This window comes from Eurytemora carolleeae, unplaced genomic scaffold (assembly GCF_000591075.1).
Source record: "Eurytemora carolleeae unplaced genomic scaffold, Eaff_2.0 scaffold143, whole genome shotgun sequence".
In the NCBI taxonomy this organism is placed as follows: Eukaryota; Metazoa; Arthropoda; class Copepoda; order Calanoida; family Temoridae; genus Eurytemora; species Eurytemora carolleeae.
In genome coordinates, this window is record NW_019396656.1 from 77,983 (window position 1) to 104,298 (window position 26,316).

Genomic DNA, 26,316 nt, shown 5'->3' on the forward strand with positions numbered 1-26,316 from the left:
TGTCATGTGGTTTAAAGGTTTACAAAAATTGATGGCTTGACATTTTTGATTGGTTGTTTACTGGGTCCTAACCTTGCATGATTAAACTCTATCAAAGCATCTTAAAAGGCTTGAAATGAGGATTTAGGACCAGAACATTACCGCTCTCTCCTGCTCTCCGCTATCTATCTATCCTTCTCTTCCCTGTATCTATCTATCCCCTACCGGTATCTATCTACCTATCCCCGGTATATCTATCTACCTATCCGTCTGGTCCGTAACACCTGGTAGAGACGAATGTCGGATGTCCAGTTGAGTTCCGACCACGGACCTGCAAACATCGCAAAATCTACGCCGGAAAATTTAGTGATTTTAGTTAAAAACATCTTGTGATTTTTATCCTAATTAAATTGTTGTGATTTTCCGGATACTGATTTTGAAATAAAAGTTGCCAGAAATTGATGTCAGATATATAGGTAAGCTTTATATCTAAATATGTTACAACTTAAAACTTAAAAAAAGATTTTTTTAAAACAGTTTTCCCATTTATTTTTCTAAAGTACTGCGGTAAGCATTTAAGGAAATATTTATTTACTGTTTAATTTAACTATACGATTAAATAAAACGCAAAATCAAGCTGAATAATAATTTTATATCATTATCATTATTAATAATCTTATTATTATTGATATTATTAGTATTATTGTCATTGTTTTTTTATTATAATTTTCATTATTTATATTTTTATCAATATTATTCCTATTATTATAATTATTGTTATTATTATTTTTATTTTCATTATTATAAATTTGACTTTAACAATTCAGTTTTGCTCTAATCAATACTGATTTGTGTTAACAAAATCTTTAAAATTTAATTCAAAATGTGATTTGTAAATTTGAACACATTCGTTTGTTGATAAGTATTCTTTTCATAATATTTGCTCTTAAAATTAGTAAGTTTTAGAATTTTATTAATAATTATTAAGAAAGATAATTGTTCCTAAACGAACTATTTGAAAAAAATGGTTCTGAGATAGGATCATCTATAGTTGTAAAATCTGAGAAGTAATACTAATTTTAAAATAGTTTATTCTAAACATTTGCTATTATTACAGTGGACACTGGAAAATTTAGACCCTGGGAGAAGATACATGAGTAAATAAACTAAAAAACAACTAAAAACTACCATTTAAAAAAAATGTTCTATAAGATTTAAATTTTAAAAAAGAAATGTTTCCAGAATATGAATTATGCATTTATGAAATGTTGGAACAGTTACAAGTTTACACTTCACAGTATTTAAAAAGTCCAAAAACCTTAAAAATTAAAAAAATAACAAAGTTTTTGCCCATTACTATGAGTAAATTCACCAAACCAAACTTGTTTCTTAAAAATGATTTATTATTTGAACAGGTTTGAACACAATTGACGATCTTTATCTTTATATTTTCCATAAATAAAAACCATTAAAGGAAATATCTGTTGGCACTGGGACTTCATTTCTTGTTCGAAATTTCTTAAATTTTGTGCTTTTTTTGGAGACGGGGGGGGGGGGGGGGAGGGTTTTATAAAGATCTCTGACCCGAGAGCTTCAGGGAATTATTGCAAATTTGGATCATGCTCAGATTTCGTAGCAGACATTCCTGGCAGAAAACAGGTTTAGCATAAGCACACAGTTTTAGCAAATATTTAAAAGAATTTAATGATGCCAGGGCGTCTTGGAGTCTTCGTTTGTTCTGATTCTTTGAATTTTTGGTGGTTGGTTTTCTAGTAAGTAGGGATTTCTCTTCGAGTTGCATTGTTTTAAACCACACAATTTTTTTAAAATCTTTGTTTTACGTAGAAATTCTTGGATTTGGTAGATGAAACCTGTCTCAGTAGTTTTAAGTGACCCTCCATTTTTTTATTGTGCTATGGCATGTCCGATTCACTTAAATATTTACTGGATATATCCATTAACATCTCTTTGAAAATTGACTATTTTCAATTGCGGTTCTCTATATAAACGTGACATTCGGAGTACAGCTGAAGAAATAGTTTTGGAATGAGTTAGAATTGAACAGATTAGAATTTCACATTATTAATCAGATAACGACAAGGGAGTATCGTTGTGAATCGGGTAGTGCCCCTTTTTAAATGAAAAGACACATAAAATATCGAGGACAGTCCCTTTAAGGTTTCTGGTCGCATAGTTAGATAGTAGATATCAACTTTAGATAATTATTTATTATATAAAATATATTTGTTCTACAACAAAAGATCACTTAGCGGCTACTCTAGAATACATTTTATCTGAAGCAAGCAAGATTAAAAAAATGCTTTTTAACATTATTATTTAATTTTCAAAAAGAAAGGTGACTGGAAAAACATTTGGGAATATTGACATTTCAAATCTGAAATGGTTCATTTATAAATGATTTTTTTTGCATTTGAAAGCAAAAAATCGTTTAAAATTATATTTCTGAAAATATATAATATGTATTGCATTTACTTTAATTTAATAACGTTCACATTATTTTTCAAAAGTGTGATGTAGAAGTGTTAGATTTACACTAGATAAGCTTATAATCGATAAATATATGTAAATATGGATTTAGAAATGCAAGGACTGCTAAATATCATTTTTAATGTACTAGTTTATAAGAACTACATTTAAGATATGAAAGTTTTTTTAAGATATGGATTTTGTTCGCTATGTTTACAAAATTAAAAACCTTTAAAACACATTTAAAAAAATTTTTATCATTCATAAACCTTCCCTGTGGTCACGTGATGTCCCACAAAAATTTGGGCCCGATCGGTTCAGCTGTTTTGACGTTTATTGAATACAAACAAACAAACAGACACCCAAACAAGAAGACAAGCCAAATTTATATATAGATTTGAAAATTCAAATTTTATCTTTTATTATCATTATTATTTGCAAAATTGGTTTACATTAATTCTTCTGTTAATGGAAACTGGCGCCGCAATAAGAATACTATTTTTCAAGTTCTTTTGTTAAGCTTGATTTTATTTATGATAAGTCCGTTTATATTCGTTTAAATAAGTCCATGATTAATATTTAGTATTTCACACTGAGATACTAAACAGTTGTGTACAAATATGCTTATCAGATAATATAACTAGTCGAAATATCTTATTCATTTCAAATATTTATATCAAAATATTTTTAGATATTTATCCATCATAAATAGTTTTGGATACCACACCAAAACCCGATCAAAATCTTATATCCGTTAACTTGTAAAGGAGTCTTTGCCACAAACTCTGATTTTCTAATCTCTATATTTTTTGCATTTCATAACCGTAAAGCTTAGATATTTAAAACTATGAATTCTGGTAGATCAATTAATCTTAGTTGAAAATATCAAAGGTGTACAGTGTACACCATCAGGTTGCAAAAATATGGTGATTAGACAATTTGAGTCTGTGGCCGATGTTAATTTTTTTGTCAACTTAAAAAAAATCTAATCAAAAATTGAATGCGGTAAATTTTACCACAGTTTTGTTTACATTATAGGAAATCTTATATTTGCCAGAAGATTGATTAGGAGTCCATTGATTAGTTATCTTTCTTAAAATTAATCAATTAACATTTAATTAATAATAAATTATCGTATTTCTAGAATAATTGATCATTTGCCCAACAAACGATACCCCCCCCCCCTTATCACTGCCTTAAAGGGACTGTTGGCATAATTTTAACCACAATTAGAAATAATTAATTTTCAGCAATAAAAGGGATATCATTCATTGATGAACAAAAAAAGGGGTGTTCATTAGTGCCTGATCCAATCAGCGTTTAATCATGTGTTTGGTGTCTATTCTGAACCAATAGAAATAGTAATGGTGGTAACATCTATCTTTCTATCTATATCATTATCCAATTAGAGATAAATCCTTAAATCGGCGCTATATAACAGTAAATGGAAATATTTACTTCTACTGAAACTATAGTGATTTTAAAACAGTTCAGTATTGTATTTACAATTTAAAGTTTAAAGTTAGTTTTGCGATTTTTTGTAATAATCTGAATTTTGAATTTGGCACAATAATAACTATACAATAACTATATATGCCATGCATAATGACCCCCTATAAATATTCATATGAACTCGAGGAATTATTCAATAATTTAGAGTTTGATGTCATACTTAAACTTGCATATATTATACTTGACATCGTGTAATTTCAACAATTTTGGGGGGTGGAGGGGGGTGGAATATAGGACACAAGGGTACATATTAGTTTTCTTAATCACCTATTAGGTCATACGTGGATTGGGGGAGGGGGAGGGGTTTAGTCAAATGAGGTGAATTTAAGGGGGATAGAAATTGGAACAAATCAAAGTAAATTTCGCATAAGATAGAAATCTAAAAGGTTTTTAATCATAACTCCTCTTGTTAGCTATTGATAACATTTTTTTTGATTTTTTGACATTTTACATGATAAATTTTCTTTTTTCGTAAAATGAAAACTACAGGAGCTACGATATAACAAAGTCGTACTAGTATTGTCTCCTCTCTAGTTCACGGGAAGCCGTAGTACATTTGAATTTCCGAGCCGGGTCAACCTTTCTGGTCCCAGTTTGTACTGTATCGCCCGGACAAAGCAGGCACCCAGTAGGACGTGGTCAGACTTAGGTTGAATTTACTTTTACTAAAGGGTCAGGGGTGCGTGATTTCAATATATGAAGGGGCTATTCAATTTTTTTAATAGTTTAGTGTTAGTGAAAATCTAAAAAGAAAAGAAAAAAATTTAATATTTTTTTTCAATCTATAGTTCACTGTTCCTCATTAATATTATTGCATTATATACACGCTCTTAATTGCACTTTCAAAGGGAGGATATATTCGCGCGCTTATAGTTATTAAGAAACGCCCACTTTTTTAGAAACGCGCGTTTACAAGATGCTCATAAATATTCAAATATGTGGGGCGCACGTTGTAATGAAAATATCTGTTGGATGTGCATAAGAAAGTCGATGTTGTAATTTACTTGTCGCGGTCTTCTCAAATATTCCATTTTCCTGTCGTGGCGCGCTCTTATATTATGTAGATATTTTATTCTTAATCATGTCCGCCCCCCCACTCTATTTTCAGATATTTTTATACGAATATATCTTTTTAGAGGTTGTGTATTGTTAGAAGAATCCCGTACACTTTGTGTAATATCGGAACATTGTAGAAATTTCAAACATGTTATTCAAACAAATTCGGGGATTTGAAAAAAAAAAATCTATAAATAGCTTTTTTGTTATTTTTTTTTCTCTCATTATATAGTACGTAAAGATTTTTAACATATGCATTAAAACTGCAATTCTTTTCTTCAATTTGTGTGAAAATGATCTGTTTTGGCTAAAATAATTCAATAGATTTACAAATTCCTTTTGAATTCGGTCAACTTCAGTATGGCTGACATAAAGGGGGGAGGGGAGCGTCACATTTTGCTAATTTGTTGCCTTATCTTAAAATTAATTGAAGCTTTATATTTGTTAAACCACCATGCATAGGAGGGTTAGAATATTTAGAGGGAGGGGGGTATTCAATTATATTTCGTGAATATAATTTTCTATACATTTAACATATCCATTATTTCAACTGTAGATCAATAAATATAGAAAATTATTTTTTGAGCCGCCCTTTTCTCTCGCCTACACACGCCTAGGTTTTTGCATATGAACCAGAGTGAACCAATTTGAATTTAGGAGGCAATAAATATTTTCAAATTGTCACTTTCACGGTATTTATGCTCAAGAGGGGTTTTACGTTTGGTCGGCCTGAAAACCCTCATAAATTTGTATACGGGGGGGGGAGTTTTTAATGGGAATTTGTATTGTTTTTATAGGTTTATAATAAAACTTATCCTAATGCAATAATGCAATGGAAATGAGTATTTGCCACAAACTCTGACTTTCTAATTCCTATAACTTAGCAATCCATTCTCCTAGACCTTTTATATTTCAAACTATTAATTCTGTTAGATCAAATAGTTTGAAATATCAAAGGTTTACACCATCAGGTTGCGAAGCTATAGGGGTTAGAAAATCTCAGTTTGTTGCAAAAACTCAATTCCTTTATCCCTACAATTCGGCGCATGCAGGAATTTCAAATGCATTTTAAAAATGCAACAATTACGCACTGCATAAACATTTATTAAAGAATACATACTGCCTTGTAAAATGATTTTTTTTGCGATTAAAAAAAAACGAAACTAGTTCATTTATTTTATTTTAATGGAATACTTGTGATATTGACTATTTGGAAAGATAAACTTGCAAATATTGAAATTATCAAATTTGTCACAATGTCATGTAAAGATATGTTTAATGTCGAATAAGATATTTTACAACTGCAATAAAAATTATGAAATCTAATTTTATATTTAAAGCAAAGTGATAATTTTGAAGAAATGTTAATAATATTTCTAAATTATTGAATTAGCCGAAATTATTCTAAATGCTTAACATTTCAACGAAATAACATTTTGCTAGAAATGACTAACAATTTATCCGAAATGACGAACATAATAGTAAGATTTTTGTGAGAGATTACTATCATTGTATTCACAATTGCGTAAAAAAGAGGAGCTACGAGGTCACAAAGTCGAACCAGTGATGTTGCGTAAATTTTACGTTCTCCTTCTATCTATAGTTTGAAGTTCTCTATATGTTCCAAAACCTGTGGGAAAGCGCGCGTGCGCGCATTATGAACTGTATCTCCAATGTGGGTTGATCTATTTAAAACTCTATTGTTAAAATCATTCCATGTCCTGCCAACTTGGAAATATTTATACAAAGGCAATTCTAACCTTACAGGAAGCCCCAATAAGCAAATAACTTTGAAAAAAGATTTTTATTTTAATTTTTTGTTTTGTTTACGAAATAATATTACTATCATTTTAATAGAAAGTTACAATATAAAATTTTGCATCATCTAAAAAATCTACCTGGTCCAATTTTATAGATTTTTATATATATGTTAGTAGTATAAACATTTACCCCCCCCCAACACACTAGAACCCTACAGACAAACAATACAACACAGACACTCAGTAGAAACCTACAAACATACAATACACACAGACACATACTAGAAACCTACAGACATACAATACACACAGAAACACTCTAGACACCCACACACAAACAAAACACACACTAGAAACCTACAGACATACAATACACACACAGACACTCAGTAGAAACCTACAAACATACAATACACACAGACACATACTAGAAACCTACGGACATACAATACACACAGACACACACTAGACATCCATACACAGACATACAATACACACAGACACACACTAGAAACCGATGGACATACAATACACACAGACACACACTAGAAACCTACGGACATACAATACACAGTCAGATATTTTTTCAGTGCTACTGGCATAAAATGATTTTTCTTTTTTTCAATTTCTAATTTGCTTTTTGCACATCTCTAATTTCTGCACACGAAACATTGCACATTTCACACTAGTTTTTGCACATTACAATTTGCAGACTATACTTCTAATACTAAACACTAATTAATTCAGCCATTATATCTTAATTTAAGCACTATCTTAACTAAACTCCTCCCACTTTTATTACCTCCCCCCTCTCCTCTTCCTCCTCCCCGCCTTTTCCCCACTCCCCTTTGTACCACCTTTTAACCCTGACTGCCCCCCATAGCTCTAAATGTGACATGTTTTTTTTGTATATATTTCATTATATTTTCTTAATCTCCTTATTAATAAAAAAATTTCTAAAATTTATTAATTTCTGTTTTTTCTTATCTGCTTTATCCTGAAGGATTTGAGTTTATGCCACAAACTCTGATTTTCTAATTTATAAATCTTTGCAACCCGATGTCGTTGACCTCTGATATTTCAAATTATGAATTATGTTGATAAGATAGTTTAAGTTTAAAATACCAGATGCTTACACCACCAGGTTGCACAGATATATTTAGGGATTAGAAAATTCGAGTTTGAGGATAGAACTCAGTTCCTTTGTATATTTCCTGTAAAGGTGTGATCTATCTTTCTCTACCCCTCCCCTTCGTTCATCCATCCCCCCCCCAATACTCCCCTTNAATTTGAAATCACCAAAATTAAAGATTTAGCACGTCTCTAGTAGAATGGATAATCATTGAAATAATTGATTATTTAATTGAACAGCTTCATTGGATAAAAACAAAACATCTAGAATTAAAATTAAGAATCGACACTTTATTCAGTTTTTAGTTGCGTTTCTGTCTAATAAGTGTTATAAACAATTCTCAAAGGGAGTGACCGGCAATGTATGGTAGTCGAACTGAGAATGTTATTGTGTTGTGGAGAAATTTTTAGGACTCATGAGAGACCTATAAAACTGGAATTTTTATTGAAAAAATGACATTTGAAGAATTTGTAGAAATCTGCGAAAAAATTCGTAATGAATAAGAAATTTAATATAATGATGAAAAAGAAATAATTGATTCTAACATTGATTTTTTGACACTTTTACAATAAGAAATATGTTCCTAAACATCTAATTAGTTTACTGTCGGATTTTTGATACATATTTCGTCGTCGTTATTTAATCAGTTAAACTCAGTGATTACCATTAAAACGTTTTATACATCCCGAATGAATCCTAACAAATTTCTTCTTAATACTTCAGTCTCAGTTCAACTACTATGCATTGCCGGTCACTCCCTTTAACGGTACCCGCCAACCATACATTTTTTGTTGGAGAGATCGACTTCATAGACGATTGTACGGAATTAATACTGTTAGTTTCTCCTTTATTTATGAATCCCTGCAACTGTAAACTAATTTGTTCTTTGTCAAATCATTTAATAAGCTAGTAAAAGACTATTCAAAGCAGACGAATTTATTAACCCTTGGATCGTAAAGGTTTTGGGTAAAGTCTCATCCTTTGTTGGTAACCCTGTCTATATATTAGGTCTGAAAAATATTAATCTTGGTAAAAATAAATGTCTAAACATTTCTTAGAAAGTTATAGATTACATAAACATTCTCCTTAAACATAAACATAAACATTCTCCTTAAACATAAACATAAACATTCTCCTTAACCATAAACATAAACATAAACATAAACATTCTCCTTAAACATAAACATAAACATAAACATTCTCCTTAAACATAAACATAAACATTCTCCTTAAATTCAGGAAATTATTTCATTCCACAAAGATGAAGGGTTTCATTCAAATGTTATTCACCTCCCCCCTCCTCCCCGTCTATCCTTGACCTTTGTTAATCAAATTATCTGTGTGAAAGATGTCAACTCTTGAAATGGCGTGAAATTGATATATTGTGGTCCAATACCAATCCTTTGTAACTAAACAATCTACAAAAATGTAAACGCAAGTATTCAAAGAAAAGTTACCGTTTTAAAGAACCCGATTTTAGTCAGAGAAATTCTTTTAAATTTTATAACGGATTTATCATATTTGGATTAGAAATTTAGTATCTGTTTGTAACTTTCTGAACAATTTTTTTCGAAAACACAATGTTTTATTTGTGTGTAAAAAAAACTTAGAACTTTTATCCCATAAACCTATATTTTACATGAATATAATCAATTTGAGCTTTACATATATATAAATACAGGGTTACCCACAAAGAATGAGACTTCAGAGAGGATTGTACGGAATTTATACTTTCTGATTCATTACATTCATGATTCCCTGCATCCGTAAACTTATTTGTTTCTTTTCAAAATCATTGAATAAGCCATATTTCAAGAGTTTCCGGTCGTCTTTACAGTCTCATTCTTTGTGGGTAACTCTGTATATCAGAACGTGATTGAGTTCATTCTGATACAGCCAGAGAATGTACTTAGACATACTTAATCTTTGCGTGATCTGTTTAAAGATTGGTTGTATTCTTAAACTTGTTCAATTAGGAATAATGAACTGCAACAATTCTGCACAACAGGATGTAGAAAAACTGCAATTTTAGTTGGAAACCCCCGTATTTTCGTTGGAAACCCCCAGATTTTTACTGGAAACCCCTAGATTTTCATTGGAGACCCTAAAATTTTCATTGGAAACCCCCAGATTTTTATTGGAGACCCCCAGATTTTTATTCGAGACCCCCAGATTTTTGTTGGAAACCACTTGATTTTCATTGGAGACCCCCAGATTTTTATTGGAAACCCCTTGCTATTCATTGGAAATTCCCAGATTTCCATTGGAGACCCCCAATTTGGAGCTATGTGAACTTAAAAAAACAGAAAAGAACAAATTTACATTTTAAAATATTTGATGTAAGCACAAGAGAAGGGGAAGGGGGGGGGGGGTCGGAGTCTATTTAAAGAGGCAACCTTGCTTTAGGAACTCAACTCAGGTTATACCGCGCCCGTTTATTAGCATTATTAATTCATTAAGTTGTTAAATTTATCTTAATTACGCGGGCTTTTCATGAACCGTTCCCTAAAATATTTTAATTACTTCATTGCAAAACAGAATTTGTAATTATCTTGAAGTTTATTTTTGGCGCCATTTGTATTCTGAAAGTTATGCCAGTCGCCATCTTAACTTTTTTTCGCGGATTTTATGTATTTGTTATTGGTTAATATTGTAAATTACATTTTGAATACTTCATACAAATGTTTAACACGAGATATTAACAATAGTTATAAATGAAAATGTGCTCATAATGGCTAAACGGTTTGTATTTATTTTCATTTTGGGTTTTCCCGTTATTTTAGCCTGTATCTTAAAGCAGAACTAATCAGAACTGTTTTCAATTAAAGTTGAACAAAAACAAGGTTTTTGGGAGGTTCAAAGGGGTATGTTAGGGACTACTTGTGGGTATTGTATAGAGTGACTAATACTAAATATATTGAAGGTAGAATAAGAACACTTGAAGTATGTATGTTACAGGTGGCAGTATAACCTATATATTCATCATACATTCATAAACAGACCTACAGACAAATACAGAGCCAACAAAAACTCGAGCAGCGTATTATTTCATTCTTGGCGCTTTATTCAAAACTCTGGCGTATCAATCCTCCTGACGCATTTAGTAAAAAACTTTCGGCCCATTTCTTTTGCGCATTTTTAAAGCCCTCAATTTGTGCGTATTCCCGCACTCTGTTTTGATACTGAATATGCAAAATTTCTCGGGAGGGAATTTGTGTTGAAGAAATCTGTGAAGTTGTTGATGGATTGAAGGACAGCTGACACAAGAACTCAGCCATTTTGTTTTCTCAGGCTAAATTAAGATTGGATGAGAAAGTTATAAGGAGGGAAGGATGAATAGATGAATGGATGAATGGAAAGGGTTAATGAAAAGAACAGGATGACTGTAGAATGATGTTTGAAGCTTGAAGTTGCCTAATACTGCACTGATGTGTTTCAAGCCAATGGTTTCAAGCCGAATTCCTAGATTTATGTCGTGTTCATGAGACACGGACTCTGTCATGCATTTCTTTCATTAACCTTCTTCAAATCTATGTCAAACTCTTAACTTTTAGTTTTCTAGAGTTTTTTAGCTTTTTTGCTGAATTTCTAGTTTTATCTGTTTAACTTTACTTTTCAAACAATTTTTATAAACATTGTATTTATAATAATAATTAATTTATTTTTCAGGCATGTACATTGTTCAAGGTTGGTAAATGAGTGAATTAGCGGTTTAATTTTAAATCCTGCAGGCTAGGATGAAATTGAAAATTTTTGTTTCCTTACTCACATTTCTGTCCTACGCTTCCAGTATAACGATAGGTAGGATTTTTCAATTTTTTTTTTTCAAATACAAATTTATACTTAATTGAGAACAATTAAAAAAATTTCATTTTGAAAACTATCAATAAAAATAAAACAAAAATCCGCAACACGTTTCGTGTTATTTTATTATTTCATTATTTATTAAAAAGAATCTCTTACAAGTTGATAAAATAAGCAACAAAATCTAAGATAATAACAAGAAATTCTTTATGTAAAAACGAATAAATGTTTATTTTTAGGACGTGATGGAGGATATAGAAATATTGTTGTTAAAATTGGCGACAATGTGCCAGAAGACGATTGTCATAAATACATACAGAATTTGAAGGTAAAAAAAGCTTTTTTTCAAATACATTTTCTTTTTTATATTTGAACTTTCTGTATCTCAACCCCTGCCCCTTTCCCATCTACTGAAAAAGCTATTTAAAACCTGAAGGATTTTTCAATTAATTTCTCGAAATCATTGATTCACAAATGTTCACCGAAAAAAACAAATTAATAAAGATTGAAATTTTGTCTGCTTTACACAGTCGCCTTGCATAATTCAGATCGTTGCAAAATTTTTTTTTATCGATTTTATATTACAAAAATAACTTACCTCCTTTTTCTCCTGTATGCCACCCCCCCCCCCCATTAAACCCCTGAAATCAATGGACTAAACGCGTGCATATCTGCATGTATTTAAACATTTAGAGTATATAGTATCCTGTACATGTTCAGAAAAATACATTTTTAGTACTATAGTACATAAAATATTTAACATATCTTTTAGCAATTTAAAAGTTTTAATCACATTTTCTTTATGTATCTCTTTGATATTTATTTGAATACTCCTAATCCCGAGTTGAGGTAGCAAAAAGTTGAACAGATAAATGAAACCTTCTCTCTCAACTCTACTGTTCTGATATTCAAATTTTTTATCTTGAGTCTATGTATATACTTAAACCATTGGCCTAGATTCTTTATACATTATACATACCTTGGGGTGTAGCAAGTATTTATGGTAATGTTCGAACCAGGGCATTTTTAAATACTTTAATAGGGTATGGGGTAGTCAGAGTAATTAACAGTAAATAAATTTTGGTGTATATACAGTTAATCCAATAAAACAATGATTGTCGTCGCTGCCCTCTCTTTAAATGCCAAATCGCGTAGAACATTTATAAATCATAATGGTGGAACCCTATTTCAAACGACCTCAGATTGAAAAGATATTAGGATTAGACAATTAGAACATGAAAGGAGTATAGTCAGTTGATTTGAACCTATCTGTATCATATATACATATTTGATTGTCTGTGTGTTTGTTTGTAACCGATAAACATCAAAAAGGCTGACCCGATCGGGCCTACGTTTTTGGTGGGACCTCACATGATCCCAGAGAAGGTTTATGGATGGCTAGAATTGAAAAAAATTAGATCCAGAAAAATCCACGAAAAAATCGATATAAGAGCAACAACTTAAAGTTAAATTCGAAGGAAGTCTAGCAGTTAATAAAACTTTAAAAACTTTTAAATGAAAAGGATTAAAAATAATAAAAAATCTCTGGTTGCCAATCCTCATTTGAAGAATCCTTGGTGTGCGTATTCGTGGTTTGAAAATTGGTTAGAAATGATTTAGTTTGTTGAGTTCGTGCTCGTTTTTACACACAGTTTTTAAACCATATAGGCCTCTAGCTCAATACCTTAGTTTAAACCTCCCTCATTCACCTTTCCCTATACTTGTCTCAATCTTCCTTTTTTCATCTTCCTTTGATTCTTTACTTTCCTTTTTTCCCCAGTTACCGATTTTCTTTGACTTTTCCTGTCCTTCATTGTTGTTTTCCATCTTTCTTTGACTTTTCTTGTCTTTTCTTGATTGTTTTCCAATCATCCTTGACTTTTTTTATCTTCCCTTAATTTTTCCCATCTTCCCTAGACTTTTACTCATCTTTTAAACTCCTTGACTGTTTTCATCTTCCCTTGACTATTTCCCATCTTTCCTGGACTGTTTCCCATCTTCCCTTGACTGTTGTATAATGCATATCTGCCCTGACTCTTCCCTTTTTTCTTGACTCTTTCCCATCTTTTTTTTCATGATTTTCTCATCTCTTAACATGACTCATATATAATCTCCACTCCCCTTTTCTTAAGATTATCATCTATCCTTGCATATTTTCATATCTCTCTTTTACTCTAATTCTTTAATTTTCAACTTTTTTTACGTTTTCCTTTTTTCCCTTCGTGTGTTGTATAATTATTAACTTTTGATAGATTTTCAAGAAGTTATAATTATTAGTTTATCCGCCCTAAACCTATCCCCCCTCCCCTCCCCCCTCTCTCCTTGCTCCCTCCCCCCCAACCCACTTCATGATTTATGTATTCAATCACTCCCACGTCTATGTCAGGTTTTCCCATAAAAATCTGAAGAAAACAAGAAATTTCTGAAACTTAATACTTTCTTCAGTTTCTTATATGTAGATCCTTTTCCCCGTTGACATACACAGTCTCCGTCATTCAATATTCGGTTTAATACTTGTCTGAAACTCATTTTTTCTGATACCAATATCTTTGCAACATGATGTCTTCCTCAAATACAATTTGATCTTATTAGCCTCTTTGAAAATATGAAAATATTAATTGTTTAATTTGCTTCTGTTTGAATTAATTTAGCTCAATTATCAACTAAGAAATGGCGGGCAGTAGTAGAAGCTCAAATATTATCACAAACATATTTATGTTGCCAAGAAAAGGGATTTATAATTCTAGAAAAGGCTGTTCGATAAGTCAATATACATTTATCGGTCAGATAAAAATATAGTGTGGTCTGTCGTATCAAACTGCAGTAAGTAATCATCATCTGTAGTTCTTTAACATGCGAGTTTCATGTGCGCATGCGCTACAGTAAGAAACCTGTCTACACACCATGGGAACTGGTTTTTTCAATTCGGTCCAGTACCATTTCTCTTCCACTTATTCGTTTTCTTCCTAGATCAAACCACTGTATATTATAGGAGATGTTAACGGAAGCATCTGGAGTATTAAACGAGGGACTTGAACGCCGAGTTTACTTTGCTCAGATCACCCTGGTTCTCCCATCATACTGGAGAGATGCTAGATGTCACATGTCAGTTCCTTATCCTGCATCAGGGGTAGCTTATCAGGTAGCCTTTTAATCATCAAAGTTGTATAATAAGGATGCTTACTCTCGATGCGCTCCAATGTAGGAGAAATGTCGTCTCCTAAGATAGATAGATAAACACCTCATATGACGTCACTCCCGCTTCTATAATCAGTGACGTCATATTAGGTTTTTATCTATCTATCTTAGGAGACAACATTTACCGTACATTGGAGTGCATGGAGAGTAAACCTTGGTTTTAATAAATTAATCAAGAATTTATAGTTCATTTATTTAATTTTCTTGAATAATAAAAAAATTGGATTCTTAGAATAATCGATTGTTTGATACAATTCGAATCCAATTCCTGCCAATTCACAAAATCAACCAAAATGTAATAAATAACAACCTCATTGAAATCTTAATAAATAAATCAAAATATTTTACAAGCAAGAAGAAATTAATCACCGAATTTAACAATTATTTCAAAGAAAAAACAAATTGACAATTGAATTAAAAGTTATTTAAAAAATACAATTAAGAAATTTATACATAGATATATAAGTAAATTAGGAATAATTCAATGAATTAAATAAATGTTGAAACGAAACTAATCATATAATTTAAGAAATTTATAAAAAAAAAACAATGACATAAGAACAGCCAATGTTCACAACCGACCTAGTTAATTTATGTAATAGGAATATCTTTAAAACATCTCTGTACATTTATATCTTTCAAGATGAAAAATGTCGTCTAATGCGCAATCTATCTTTATCTATATTTAAACCTTGATCGAATTTCTAGTTTGAAAAGTGTTTAATTCTCACAATATCCTACATTTTTTTCTGGAGGCAGAATCAATTTTTAGATAGAGATGACGACGAATAACTTTTGATTCTTGACCAGACAACGTTTACAATGGTATCTTAGTGAATCCAATATGGTACTTATTCATTGTAAGATCACTTAGAATAACATCTTCAATTTTTTTAAGTGATTGATTGCAAAATAAATACCGATTCTCCGTGCTAAACTTTTGAATCTTTGTAACCTGATGGAGTAAACTATTTAACTATTATATCTGCACTCCTGTATGCCGAGTCCATTAGCGCCTCATCCAATCCGGGTTCAGTCATGTGTTTGTTGTCTATTCTGAACCATTAGAAATAGTATGACGGTAACGTCTATCTTTCTATCTATCTCATCATGCAATTAGAGTTATGAATCCTTCAATCGGGGCTATCAGTAATGCAAATATTAACTTCTACTGAAACTATATATCTGGCAGATTTCCATAGTTCGAAAGATAAAGATTTGCGACCTCAGGTTGTAAATATTTAAGAAACAGAAAATTTGAGTTAGAGGCGAGTTCCATTTTAATTGTTCTCATACATTTTGCTAATGTTCTAAGGTTCTAATGTAATTTTTTCACTTTTAAGAAATCGTAAATTGTAAATTGTGTTATACACACAATTTACAAATTTACCAATAGCTGATTTTAAAAGTCATTAAAAGTTGCTTATTTTAACAAATATTCGAAATTCGACATTTCTGTTTGTAAATATTAATAAATATAATCAAACTTTAAAAAGTCAAAACATTTAAAGACAAAACGTTTTTTACTTTTTGAGTCAAAAAAGTTATGAATGTTTTAAATATTTTTCATCTGTATTTGTCGATCTTTGTTTACATCATTAGCCCCCAGATGCATTTGCATGCAAACTTGTCTTATCACTGAATAATGCACTTTATTAAGTGAATGCACTAATTGAAGTATCCATACAAGTAGACTATACAGAAAACATACTTAATTAAGATTCATTTGATTAAATACTGATTAATGTAAAAATGAACAAACCTTTTAAGTTTCATATTTTACAAAAAGTTTTACTAAAAAAGAACTGTCTACTTATTAACTCACAATTATCTGGTACCGAATTTAATAAATTGGAGAGGTTGCTGTACTACCTATACGGCCAGTTCAAATCCTGAATCACTGATTCAAATCTTCTTGATTTTGACACAGTTGTAGTTAGCTCAAATTCATTAAATTCGGTCCTAGACCAAATAGCCATTCAACCTTTATGATTTTTATTAAGATCAAGCAGACAATACATCAAAAGTTTTCACTGCATAAGGAATTGAAAAAGAAAAACTGATTCGAAATAAGAGTTTGTGGCGAGTGTGTCTTTGGTTAAGCTTGACGTCAACTTGTTTTGCTGGTCGAAGAAAAATGAAATTTGTTTTGCCACAAATTCAGGTTTTCTAATCCCTTTATCTTATTAACCTTTGATTTGTCAAACTTAGGCTATTTTATCAAACATAATTCATAGTTGGTATCAAGGATACCAGCATCCGGTTGCAAAGATACAGGGATTAGATATTCGGAGTTTATTGCAAAAACTCAATTCCTTTGTGAAACGTTTAAAACGGAGTCCATTAGCGCCTGATCCAATCAGGGTTCAGCCATGTGTTTGTTGTCTATTCTGAACAAATAGAAATTGCATCGTAGTAACATCTATCTTTCTATCTATGTCATTATCCAATCAGAGTTATGAATCCTTAAATCGGTGCTATAACAGTAAATGGAAATATTTACTTCTACTGAAACTATGGTGAGGTAGGAACAGAAAACAGTTTAAATTTATTTTATTTTATTTCAGGAATGGTCCAAGTACAGATATGGAGTATTTGATGAGCATGGTTACCCAAACGACCCTCTTTACCCAAACTTTTTCAAAATTCAAGATAAAATTCTACCTACAGGGTCTTACGATACCCCCGTCCTAGGTAATTGTTTTTCGCCACAAAGCGTCACCAATTTGTTAAAGAAATTATTTAAAATATAATCTTTTAAATGTGGTTTAAGTCACAAGCTTTAAAACTCAATTTTTAAAAAAATATTAAAAGTTTACAAAAAATATTGACTTAAAAGATTAAGATATGTGAAGATAAGTTGACATTGATGTATAAGCTTATAAATTAGTAAAATTATCTGTTGAATTGATCTATCTATCTATCCATCAATATTTCTACTTATCTATCTATCTATCTATCTATCTATCTATCTATCTATCTATCTATCTATCTATCTATATATCTATCTATCTATCTATATATCTGCCGTATCTATCTGCACTGTTATCAATATTTAAGTCTGTAGCCAAATATTTACTTTAAGACCTACCCCTGGTGTAGGTTAAATAGGTAGTAAAGATTAAATGGACAGATTCATGAATTAATTAATCGATTAATGGATTAAACACTGATAGAAAGATAGACAGACTGATGAACATGGCAGTTAGAAAGTTCGCAAGCTAAAATTTAAAAAGTAGCAAACTTTGATGAAACGATACCACACCGGGCTAGACAAACGAACTGATAGATATCAGTTTTAAAAAATGAAAACAATTTTTCACAAAATACTGAAAAATGTAAAAAAAAGCGAACACAATGATAGATAGATAGATCGATAGAGAGGCAAGATAAACGTTGGTGCCCCCAATGTTTCTAGTTGATTTATTGGTGTATCTTGAAACACTTATCTTCAGCTCCAAACTAGAGATACAACTTGACAGTTGAAACCAGACCTTTCAGTCCTAAATAAACCCTACTCTAGAGTTAGCAAAAACCTTTCATACCTTACTCTACCCTAGAGTTATTCAAACCTTTCAGACCTAATCCCTACCCTAGAATTAGTCAAACTTTTTACACCTAACCCTACCCTTGAATTAAAAAAACCTTACCCTAGAGCTATTCAAACCTTTTAGACCTAACCCCTACCCTAGAGTTAGTCAAACTTTTTAGACCTAATCCCTACCCTAGAATTATTCAAACCTTTCAGACCTAACCCCTACCCTAGAATTAGTCAAACTTTATAGACCTAATCCTTACCCTAGAGTTAAACAAACCTTTCAGACCTAACCCCTACCCTAGAGTTAGTCAAACCTTTCAGACCTAACCCCTACCCTAGAGTTAGTCAAACCTTTCAGACCTAACCCCTACCCTAGAGTTAGTCAAACAGACCTAACCCCTACCCTAGAGTTAAACAAACCTTTCAGACCTAACCCCTACCCTAGAATTAGTCAAACCTTTCAGACCTTACCCCTACTCTAGAGTTAGTCAAACCTTTCAGACTTAACCTCTCTAGAGTTAGTCAAACCCTTAGACCTAACCCCTACCCTAGAGTTAAATAAACCTCTTAGACCTATCCCCTACCCTAGAATTAGTCAAACCTCTTAGACCTTACCCCTACCCTAGAGTTAAACAAACCTTTCAGACCTAACCCCTACCCTAGAGTTAAACAAACCTTTCAGACCTAACCCCTACTCTAGAGTTAGTCAAACCTTTCAGACCTTTCCCTTCCATAGAGTTAAAAAACCCTTTCAGACATTGGAGTATAGGGGATTACTCATTCCTGATCAGTAGGATTGCAATCACCGACCAATGGACTGGTGGAACAGATAAACCGTCAATAGGAAGACTAAATAAATCTCTATACTTTACTGCGCCAAATTTTATCAGTTTCTGAAAAGATCGAATTGTGTTTGATACTAATAGGTAGATCACATCGATAAGTATTCTTCTAACAATGTGTTTTTTGATGATTGAAGGTTCTAACGATATATTTGTTTAGGAGTATGGTTACACCCTAATGGTAGTGAAGGTTGCTCCCCTGCCTCTGGAAGCTGCTACTTTAACCCTGAAGGAGAAAATGATGCTGTTCAGTGCTCCCTGGGCAATATGCCCTTCCTTCCTGGAGTAAAATCCTGGTGCCCAACCGACGACCGAATGCTGATGTCCCCCTCAAAACACAACATTCTCTGCGGGGCACGAAGCGCAAAAACGGTTATTCTCAACAATCCTGACTTTGCCGAGCTGAGCGGAGAGAATCAACTCCAGCGAAGTCTGATCCCAAGGTTTGATATTGTCCGTGAACCGTTGCCGAAGTACGTCCTGATCATGGAGACCTCCTCCGCCTTGGCGGATGTGTGGAAGTGGGTGAGGAAGTCTACCCAGAACCTGATCAGATACGAGGTCCCGGACAACAGCAACCTCGCCGTGGTCACCTTCAACTCGGACTCCAGGGTAGAGCATAGGATGGTGCAGTTGACAATGGAGAGTGTAAGAAGCCGGATGGCGGATACTATTCCTGATAGTCCTAACAAGCTTGATACTAGTACAGAGGGATGTGTTACATGTGGTATTCAGGTAGACAGATATCAACAAACAGAAATAAAACCAAATCAAATAAAATTGTCAGAAAACAGCGAAACAAACAAAAACTACTTAGTGCAGTTTAAACAAATTATTTAGCTAGAGTTGGTGTTCCACTCAAAGATCGTCTTTGATCTTTGAAAGATATGTACTGACAAAATGTCCAAAAAAATGTGAAAAGCTTCTGCGTTTTCAACATTTTTTCTGAACCTTGTGTTATTAGTTTTCAATTACGATACTTAGTTTTATTTTGAAAGAAAAAACTAAATAAATGTTTTTTAAAGGTTGCAATGGAGCAGGTTTTGAAGGATAACGAAGCTGGTGGACATCTTATAATCATCACGAAGGAGACGGAGAACTCCTTGACCAACATCCAGGAGCAGAACATCGAAACGGTCATCAGCAACTTCGGGGTCAGAGTGTCAAGCATCGTGTTGGCCGGTCAACGGCAAAACCAGTTTTACGAGACGATTGCTGCAAGCTCCGGTGGTGTTTACAAACGGATCTCTGGAACATCAAACTTGATGGAGATGTACTCGGACTTCATCGAAGCCATGCGGGATGTAGTCGCAAAAGACACAAAGGTAAATTTGTCGAGAATTTCACAGTGAGGCCCAGAAAACTGTGGAATATGAATACGACATTTATTCAGTTTTGAGTATTTTTAATGATCTTATAAAGCAACTAGTTTTGCCATTAGCTTTAAAATAAATTAAACATAGAATCAAACAATCAGCTTTCTTAAGAACAATGACATAAGAACAGCCAATGTTCACAACCGACCTAGTTAATCTATTTAATAGGAATATCTATAAAACATCTATTTACATTTATATCTATCAAGATGAAAAATGTCGTCTTATGCGCAATCTATCTTTATCTATGGTCCCAACTTTACAAAAAAAAGTTTTTTTTTCTCCATTTTTACAATTTTGAATTTTATCTCAAGGTTTCTTATTGCATGTTATACAACCTAGTTTCTGAAACATGAAACTTTTAAACTCTAAAATGTTAAAAGTGTTCTATCTCTGCTACACCTGTAAGTGGATTTCTCAAGTAGAGGGAGGGGGCGGAACAATATGATCCCCTTCAGATATCTCATCATATTTCAATCCATTGTTTCACTCCAATTCTTATTCAGCTCTAGATTATATGAGTCAGGCTTTAACTATTTTTAAAAGGATATTCTTCAAACCTCTAACTTTCAATGAATTTCATTTCAGTTAATTTTCTTTTTTTGCCTCTTAAGCATCGAAACCACAGTTGAAAATAAGAAATTTTTAGCTTGTCAAATTAGGATATCTCATTTATCCTTGACCAGCCAAAGGTTTAAAAAGTACCTGAGTGAATCTGACATACCTTTAGACAAATGGAGGGTTAATTGAAAAAATATTTTCTGTCCCAATAAGAATAAAGTTTCAATTTTTATTTCAATGTTGAGCGCAAAAGAACAAAAAACCATGAAGAAATAATGTGGACAGTAGACGCTTAACAAATTTGTTGTTTCTTATTGTAAATTGTTTCTTAATCAAGCTATAAAAATATGAGTGACATTTTAAAATAAAATTACATTTTTGTAAGATTGATTTATCCCTGAAAATATATCTCTAGGTTGAATTCAATTTGTCTCCTGTAGTTCACTAGACGGATAAATGGCTCTGCTCCATATTGTCTATTCAATATCTATCTTTCTATACAGGGTGTCTTATAAATCTATCTTTCCATACAGAGTGTCTTATAAATATATCTTTCAATCCATACACTGTCTTATAAATCTATCTATCTATACATTGTGTCTTATAAATCTGTCTATCTATAAATTGTGCCATACAAATCTGTCTATTTTATGAATCTATTTATCTATACATTGTGCCATATAAATCTGTCTATTTTATGAATCTCTTTATCCATACATACAGGTTGTCTAAAATCTATCCATTTTGTCCAAAATATTAAAAGTTCAAACTGTGGACATTGTACAGCATATCTATTCACCTCTGTATATGCCGTTGTAGGAAGGGGAATCGGGGTGGGGAGAACAGGGGGGGGGGGAGTGCAGGAGGGAGTACAGGGAGAAAGACTTTCCCTTTTTTCCTTGGATAGGCCCTGTCTATATTTGTAGTTTAACGCATAGTAAAATATTTATTTCTTGTTTAGGATCCTAATAATCACCCGCTCACGGTCTACCGGCAGTTTATTTATCGACAAGACTCAGAACCAACAGTCGGCGCTTTTGACATCGATGCAACTCTCGGGCGACAAACTGAATTCGGGATTTATGTCGAAGACGACGAGGATCATCAGATAAAATCGGTCGAGTTCAGTGATGTCGACGGGAATGTGTACGGACCGTTCAGCAAAATGTCGTCTTCTTTCGATGTTGTAAACTTCAAAACTATCAACTTTAATGTGGGAGAGGAACCACCCTTTGATGCGGTAAGTTTTTGTTTATGTACATTCAACAATTTGGTAGTTTTTTATGTACATTGTATAATTTGGTAGTTTGTTACGTACATTAAACAATTTGGTAGTATTCTATGTAAATTGAACAATTTGTTAGTTTTTTGTACAGTGAACAATTTGGTAGTATTTTTATTTAAATTGAACAATTTGGTAGTTTTTTATTTCAATTCAACAATTTGGTAGTATTTTTATGTACATTGTAAAATTTGGTAGTTTTGTTCTAACATTGTACACTACCGTATACATTTAGTCAAGGATATTTTGTTAAGATAGACACATTGAAGAGCACAGGGATAAATTAAGAAATGTGAACAAAGCATAAAACTTTCTATCTTTTTACAAAATCCTTGGTGAAGTTTACACTGATATATTTACATTATATATTTTGACACTTATATTTGACTTGGCATTTATTGCAAAAAGTCCATAATTGCAAAAGCATAAACTATTAGTTCCGAAACTTGGCCCATTTCTAACGCTTCACGGGCAGTCGTTGTACAATTGAATTCCCGATCCGGGTCAACCTTTCCGGTCCCAGTTTGTACGGTACCGCACGGAAATTGGATAAGCAAAGAAGACAATCAACAGGACTAGCCGGTGCAACATGGTTTACGCGGTCAGACTTTATGCTTCATATAGATTGAGTTTACTTTTACTTAAGGGGCAGAGGCGCGTGATTCAGTGTTAGAAATGGGCCATGTGTTAGTTTTGGAACTAATGTCCCCTGCTTTTTTACGATATTGATATAATTCTGGTTATTATTTACTTTAGCAAGTATTTGAGTATAATAAAAATGCAATTCAGATATGAAAAATGATAAAAAGTAGGATAGCCTATTTAAAAAAATGTAATTCCTGCCCTTTTCCTAACACGGCTCAACTGACTTGTTAAGAAATGAGGGGTTTACAATTGGCAGAAATGGTTAAAATATCAAAAATAAACAAATTTATATTCCTAATGACGATTAATCATACATAAGCAGGACCATTAATGCTTAATTAGGAAAAATTCAGCCGGGACACAAAAGTGATCTAAGATATGAAACCACTTTATTGACCCTGTTAAAAACAATAATATTATAAAAATGTATTTATTTAGAAGCGTGGAACTAGATGGGAGTATAAAATTGAATGGTATGACATCAACGAGCGTCGCGAGAACGTAGTGACCGTGAGGTCTCGACCCAGCCAGCCCAGCGAGACCGGCCTCATTCATGTTTCTACCTGGACCAACCTTGAGGAGCCAGATAACCTGCTAGCTGTTTATGTCAAGGTAGGATCACTCCTGTATGCCGACTCCATTAGCGCCTGATCCAGTCAGGGTTCAGTCATGTGTTTGTTGCATATTCTGAACCAATAGAAAAATACATAGCGGTTACATCTATCTTTCTATCTATCTCATTATCCAATTAGTGTTATGAATCCTTCTATGGGCGCTATTAGTAAATGGAAATATTTACTATGAAACTATTGTGGGATAGGTGCCAGATAACCTGCTAGTTGTATACATACAGGCGGGGTTTTACAGTGATAACCAGAAAACTGTGAAATAGGAAGACGACATTATAGCAATTCAAAAGCGTACTTGATGTTGTGAAAAAGCAAATGGTTTTACTATTAACTTTTAAAATCACGTATTAAGGGAAATGGGTCCGTTTACAATGCACACAATTATCATGTTTATTAAATTACTTAAAGTCATAACTTGAGTCTAAAAGTCGTCTTCCATTTCCAGAGTTTTCTGGTTTTCACTGTATCAAAAACTGAGAAAAAAATATTCAGCTTTAAACTATTCATGTCCAAGGCTACAAAAAACTATCATTTATCGTTCTTATTAATCTTAAAACTTAGAGATTAAACACTTTTAATACTTTTTTCAGTTTATCGAAATGAAACCCTTAAAACGCTTAATGTTTGCTTTAAATCCAAAGAAATTGAGTCTTTACCACAAAGTCTGATTTTTTAATTCCTATATCTTTGCAATCCAATGTCGTAGACCTTAGACAATTCAAACTATGAATTATTTAAAATATCTAAGGTTTAAATCATAAGGTTGCAGAGATATAGTGTTTATACAATTTAAGTTTGTGACTAAGAATTTACGTTTTATTCAATGAATCAGTAAAAAGTAAAAATCTCCCCCCTCCCCTCCTCCTTTCCCTACAGGACGAGTTTGTATACAAATTTCATATTCAAAGCAATCTGTCTAACCTGTCTATTTACCGTGAACCAGACTGCATGTTTGCCTGTCAATCTTTCTATCTGTCTATCTATTTATATATCTATCTATCTATCTATATATCTTTCTATCTATCTATCTATCTATCTATCTATCTATCTATCTATCTATCTATCTATCTATCTATCTATCTATCTATGTTTGAAAAGGGCACGCTTTCTAGACAATTCTTGAAGCATAAAATTTGTGTAATTTGAGAGATAACACCTAGTGTTTATAGTGTATATAGCCCCTGGTTATATTTTAGACTTTAAATATTTCACTCCATAGATATAACATAGAATTGTCTGATCTGTTTGTTTTTCTAGTTTTATTGTTGGTTAGATGTCCAATTGTCTAATTGTCTTTTTGTCTTTGTTGTTTAATTATCTAATTGTCTTACTGTCTAGTGTTCCAATTGTCTAGTTTTTTAATTATTAAAGTTGTTTTTTTGCCTAGTTGTCTTATTGTCTAGTTGTCTTATCGTTTAGTTGTCTAGTTGTCTTATTGTCTAGTTGTCTTAATGTTTAGTTGTCTTATTGTCTTATTGTCTAGTTGTCTTATTGTCTAGTTGTCTTATTGTCTAGTTGTCTTATTGTCTAGTTGTCTTATTGTCTAGTTGTCTTATTGTCTAGTTGTCTTATTGTTTAGTTGTTTTATTGTCTAGTTTTCTTATTGTCTAGTTGTCTTATTATCTAGCTGTCTATCTGTCTAGTTGTGTTTATCTATCTGTCGATCTACATATATGGTTAGCCGCTAATCTATCTATCTGTTTATTTGTCTATTTTGTCCTATATTATTTACATTATTTGTTAAAAAGTTTTAGAAGCTGCGGGGGCGAATGGAAAAGGCGCGGTCTTGTCTCAATTGTAAATTTAATCTTGGAGTTGTAGGATTCTATTTATTGGGTTTGCTTTATCTAACCTAGGCTCAATTTCTTAAAAGCATATCTCAGGTTCATCTTCGGTAATCAATCTTTCTCCATTTACTTTTTAAACTACACGGGTCGGCATTTATATCAATACACCGAAGACGACATTTCACTTCAAGTTTTTTCAAATTACAGGTTTACAATTAATTACACATTTAAATAATTATGTTAATCGACAGCTGCTCTTTCATTCCATTTTTATGTGTATCCAAGATGTTAGAAAGTAGAAATCAAAATTGAATTAGGAGGTCGTCTTCATTGTTTTGATACTTTAACTGAACCGGAGGTTTGAGTCAAAGACTTGGATGTTATATGTCAAAAAAAAGATTTTGCTAAAAACCAAACATGTCGTGTTAAGATATATTTTTATTGATCAAAACTTTTCATATAATTCATGTTTTGTTGTGAAACTTTGTTTCTTATTGTGTTTTATGTTATATATTCAAGTGCAACATTTTTTAATTTCATATAATTAAATATCTCATATAAAAGATGTCGTCTTTAATCCACTCGGCATTTTTTAAGATTTAAAATCTGACCCCATTTGGAAATCTAATTTTGATGTTAAAAATAATTTAAAATTAATTCAAAATATAAGATGTTAAAAATCCCATATGAAACCAAAAGAATTGTCTAGTTCTGTTAATTTGTCGAAT

The 26,316-nt window shown here is 32.2% G+C and overlaps 1 protein-coding gene across 1 annotated transcript in view; it reads left to right on the plus strand.

Moving 5' to 3' along the window:
- The first annotated feature begins 279 nt into the window (after positions 1-279).
- The window catches only part of LOC111706989 (calcium-activated chloride channel regulator 1), a 34,569-nt gene continuing 8,532 nt past the window's right edge, over positions 280-26,316 (plus strand). Inside the window, exons 1-9 of the mRNA XM_023479954.1 lie at positions 280-455; positions 11,596-11,727; positions 11,970-12,058; positions 14,723-14,872; positions 17,490-17,622; positions 19,469-20,043; positions 20,334-20,633; positions 22,207-22,485; positions 23,611-23,784. Of these exons, the coding sequence (XP_023335722.1) occupies positions 11,664-11,727; positions 11,970-12,058; positions 14,723-14,872; positions 17,490-17,622; positions 19,469-20,043; positions 20,334-20,633; positions 22,207-22,485; positions 23,611-23,784 (1,764 nt within the window). The 5' untranslated portion in view covers positions 280-455; positions 11,596-11,663. The remainder of the gene's footprint in view (positions 456-11,595; positions 11,728-11,969; positions 12,059-14,722; positions 14,873-17,489; positions 17,623-19,468; positions 20,044-20,333; positions 20,634-22,206; positions 22,486-23,610; positions 23,785-26,316) is intronic.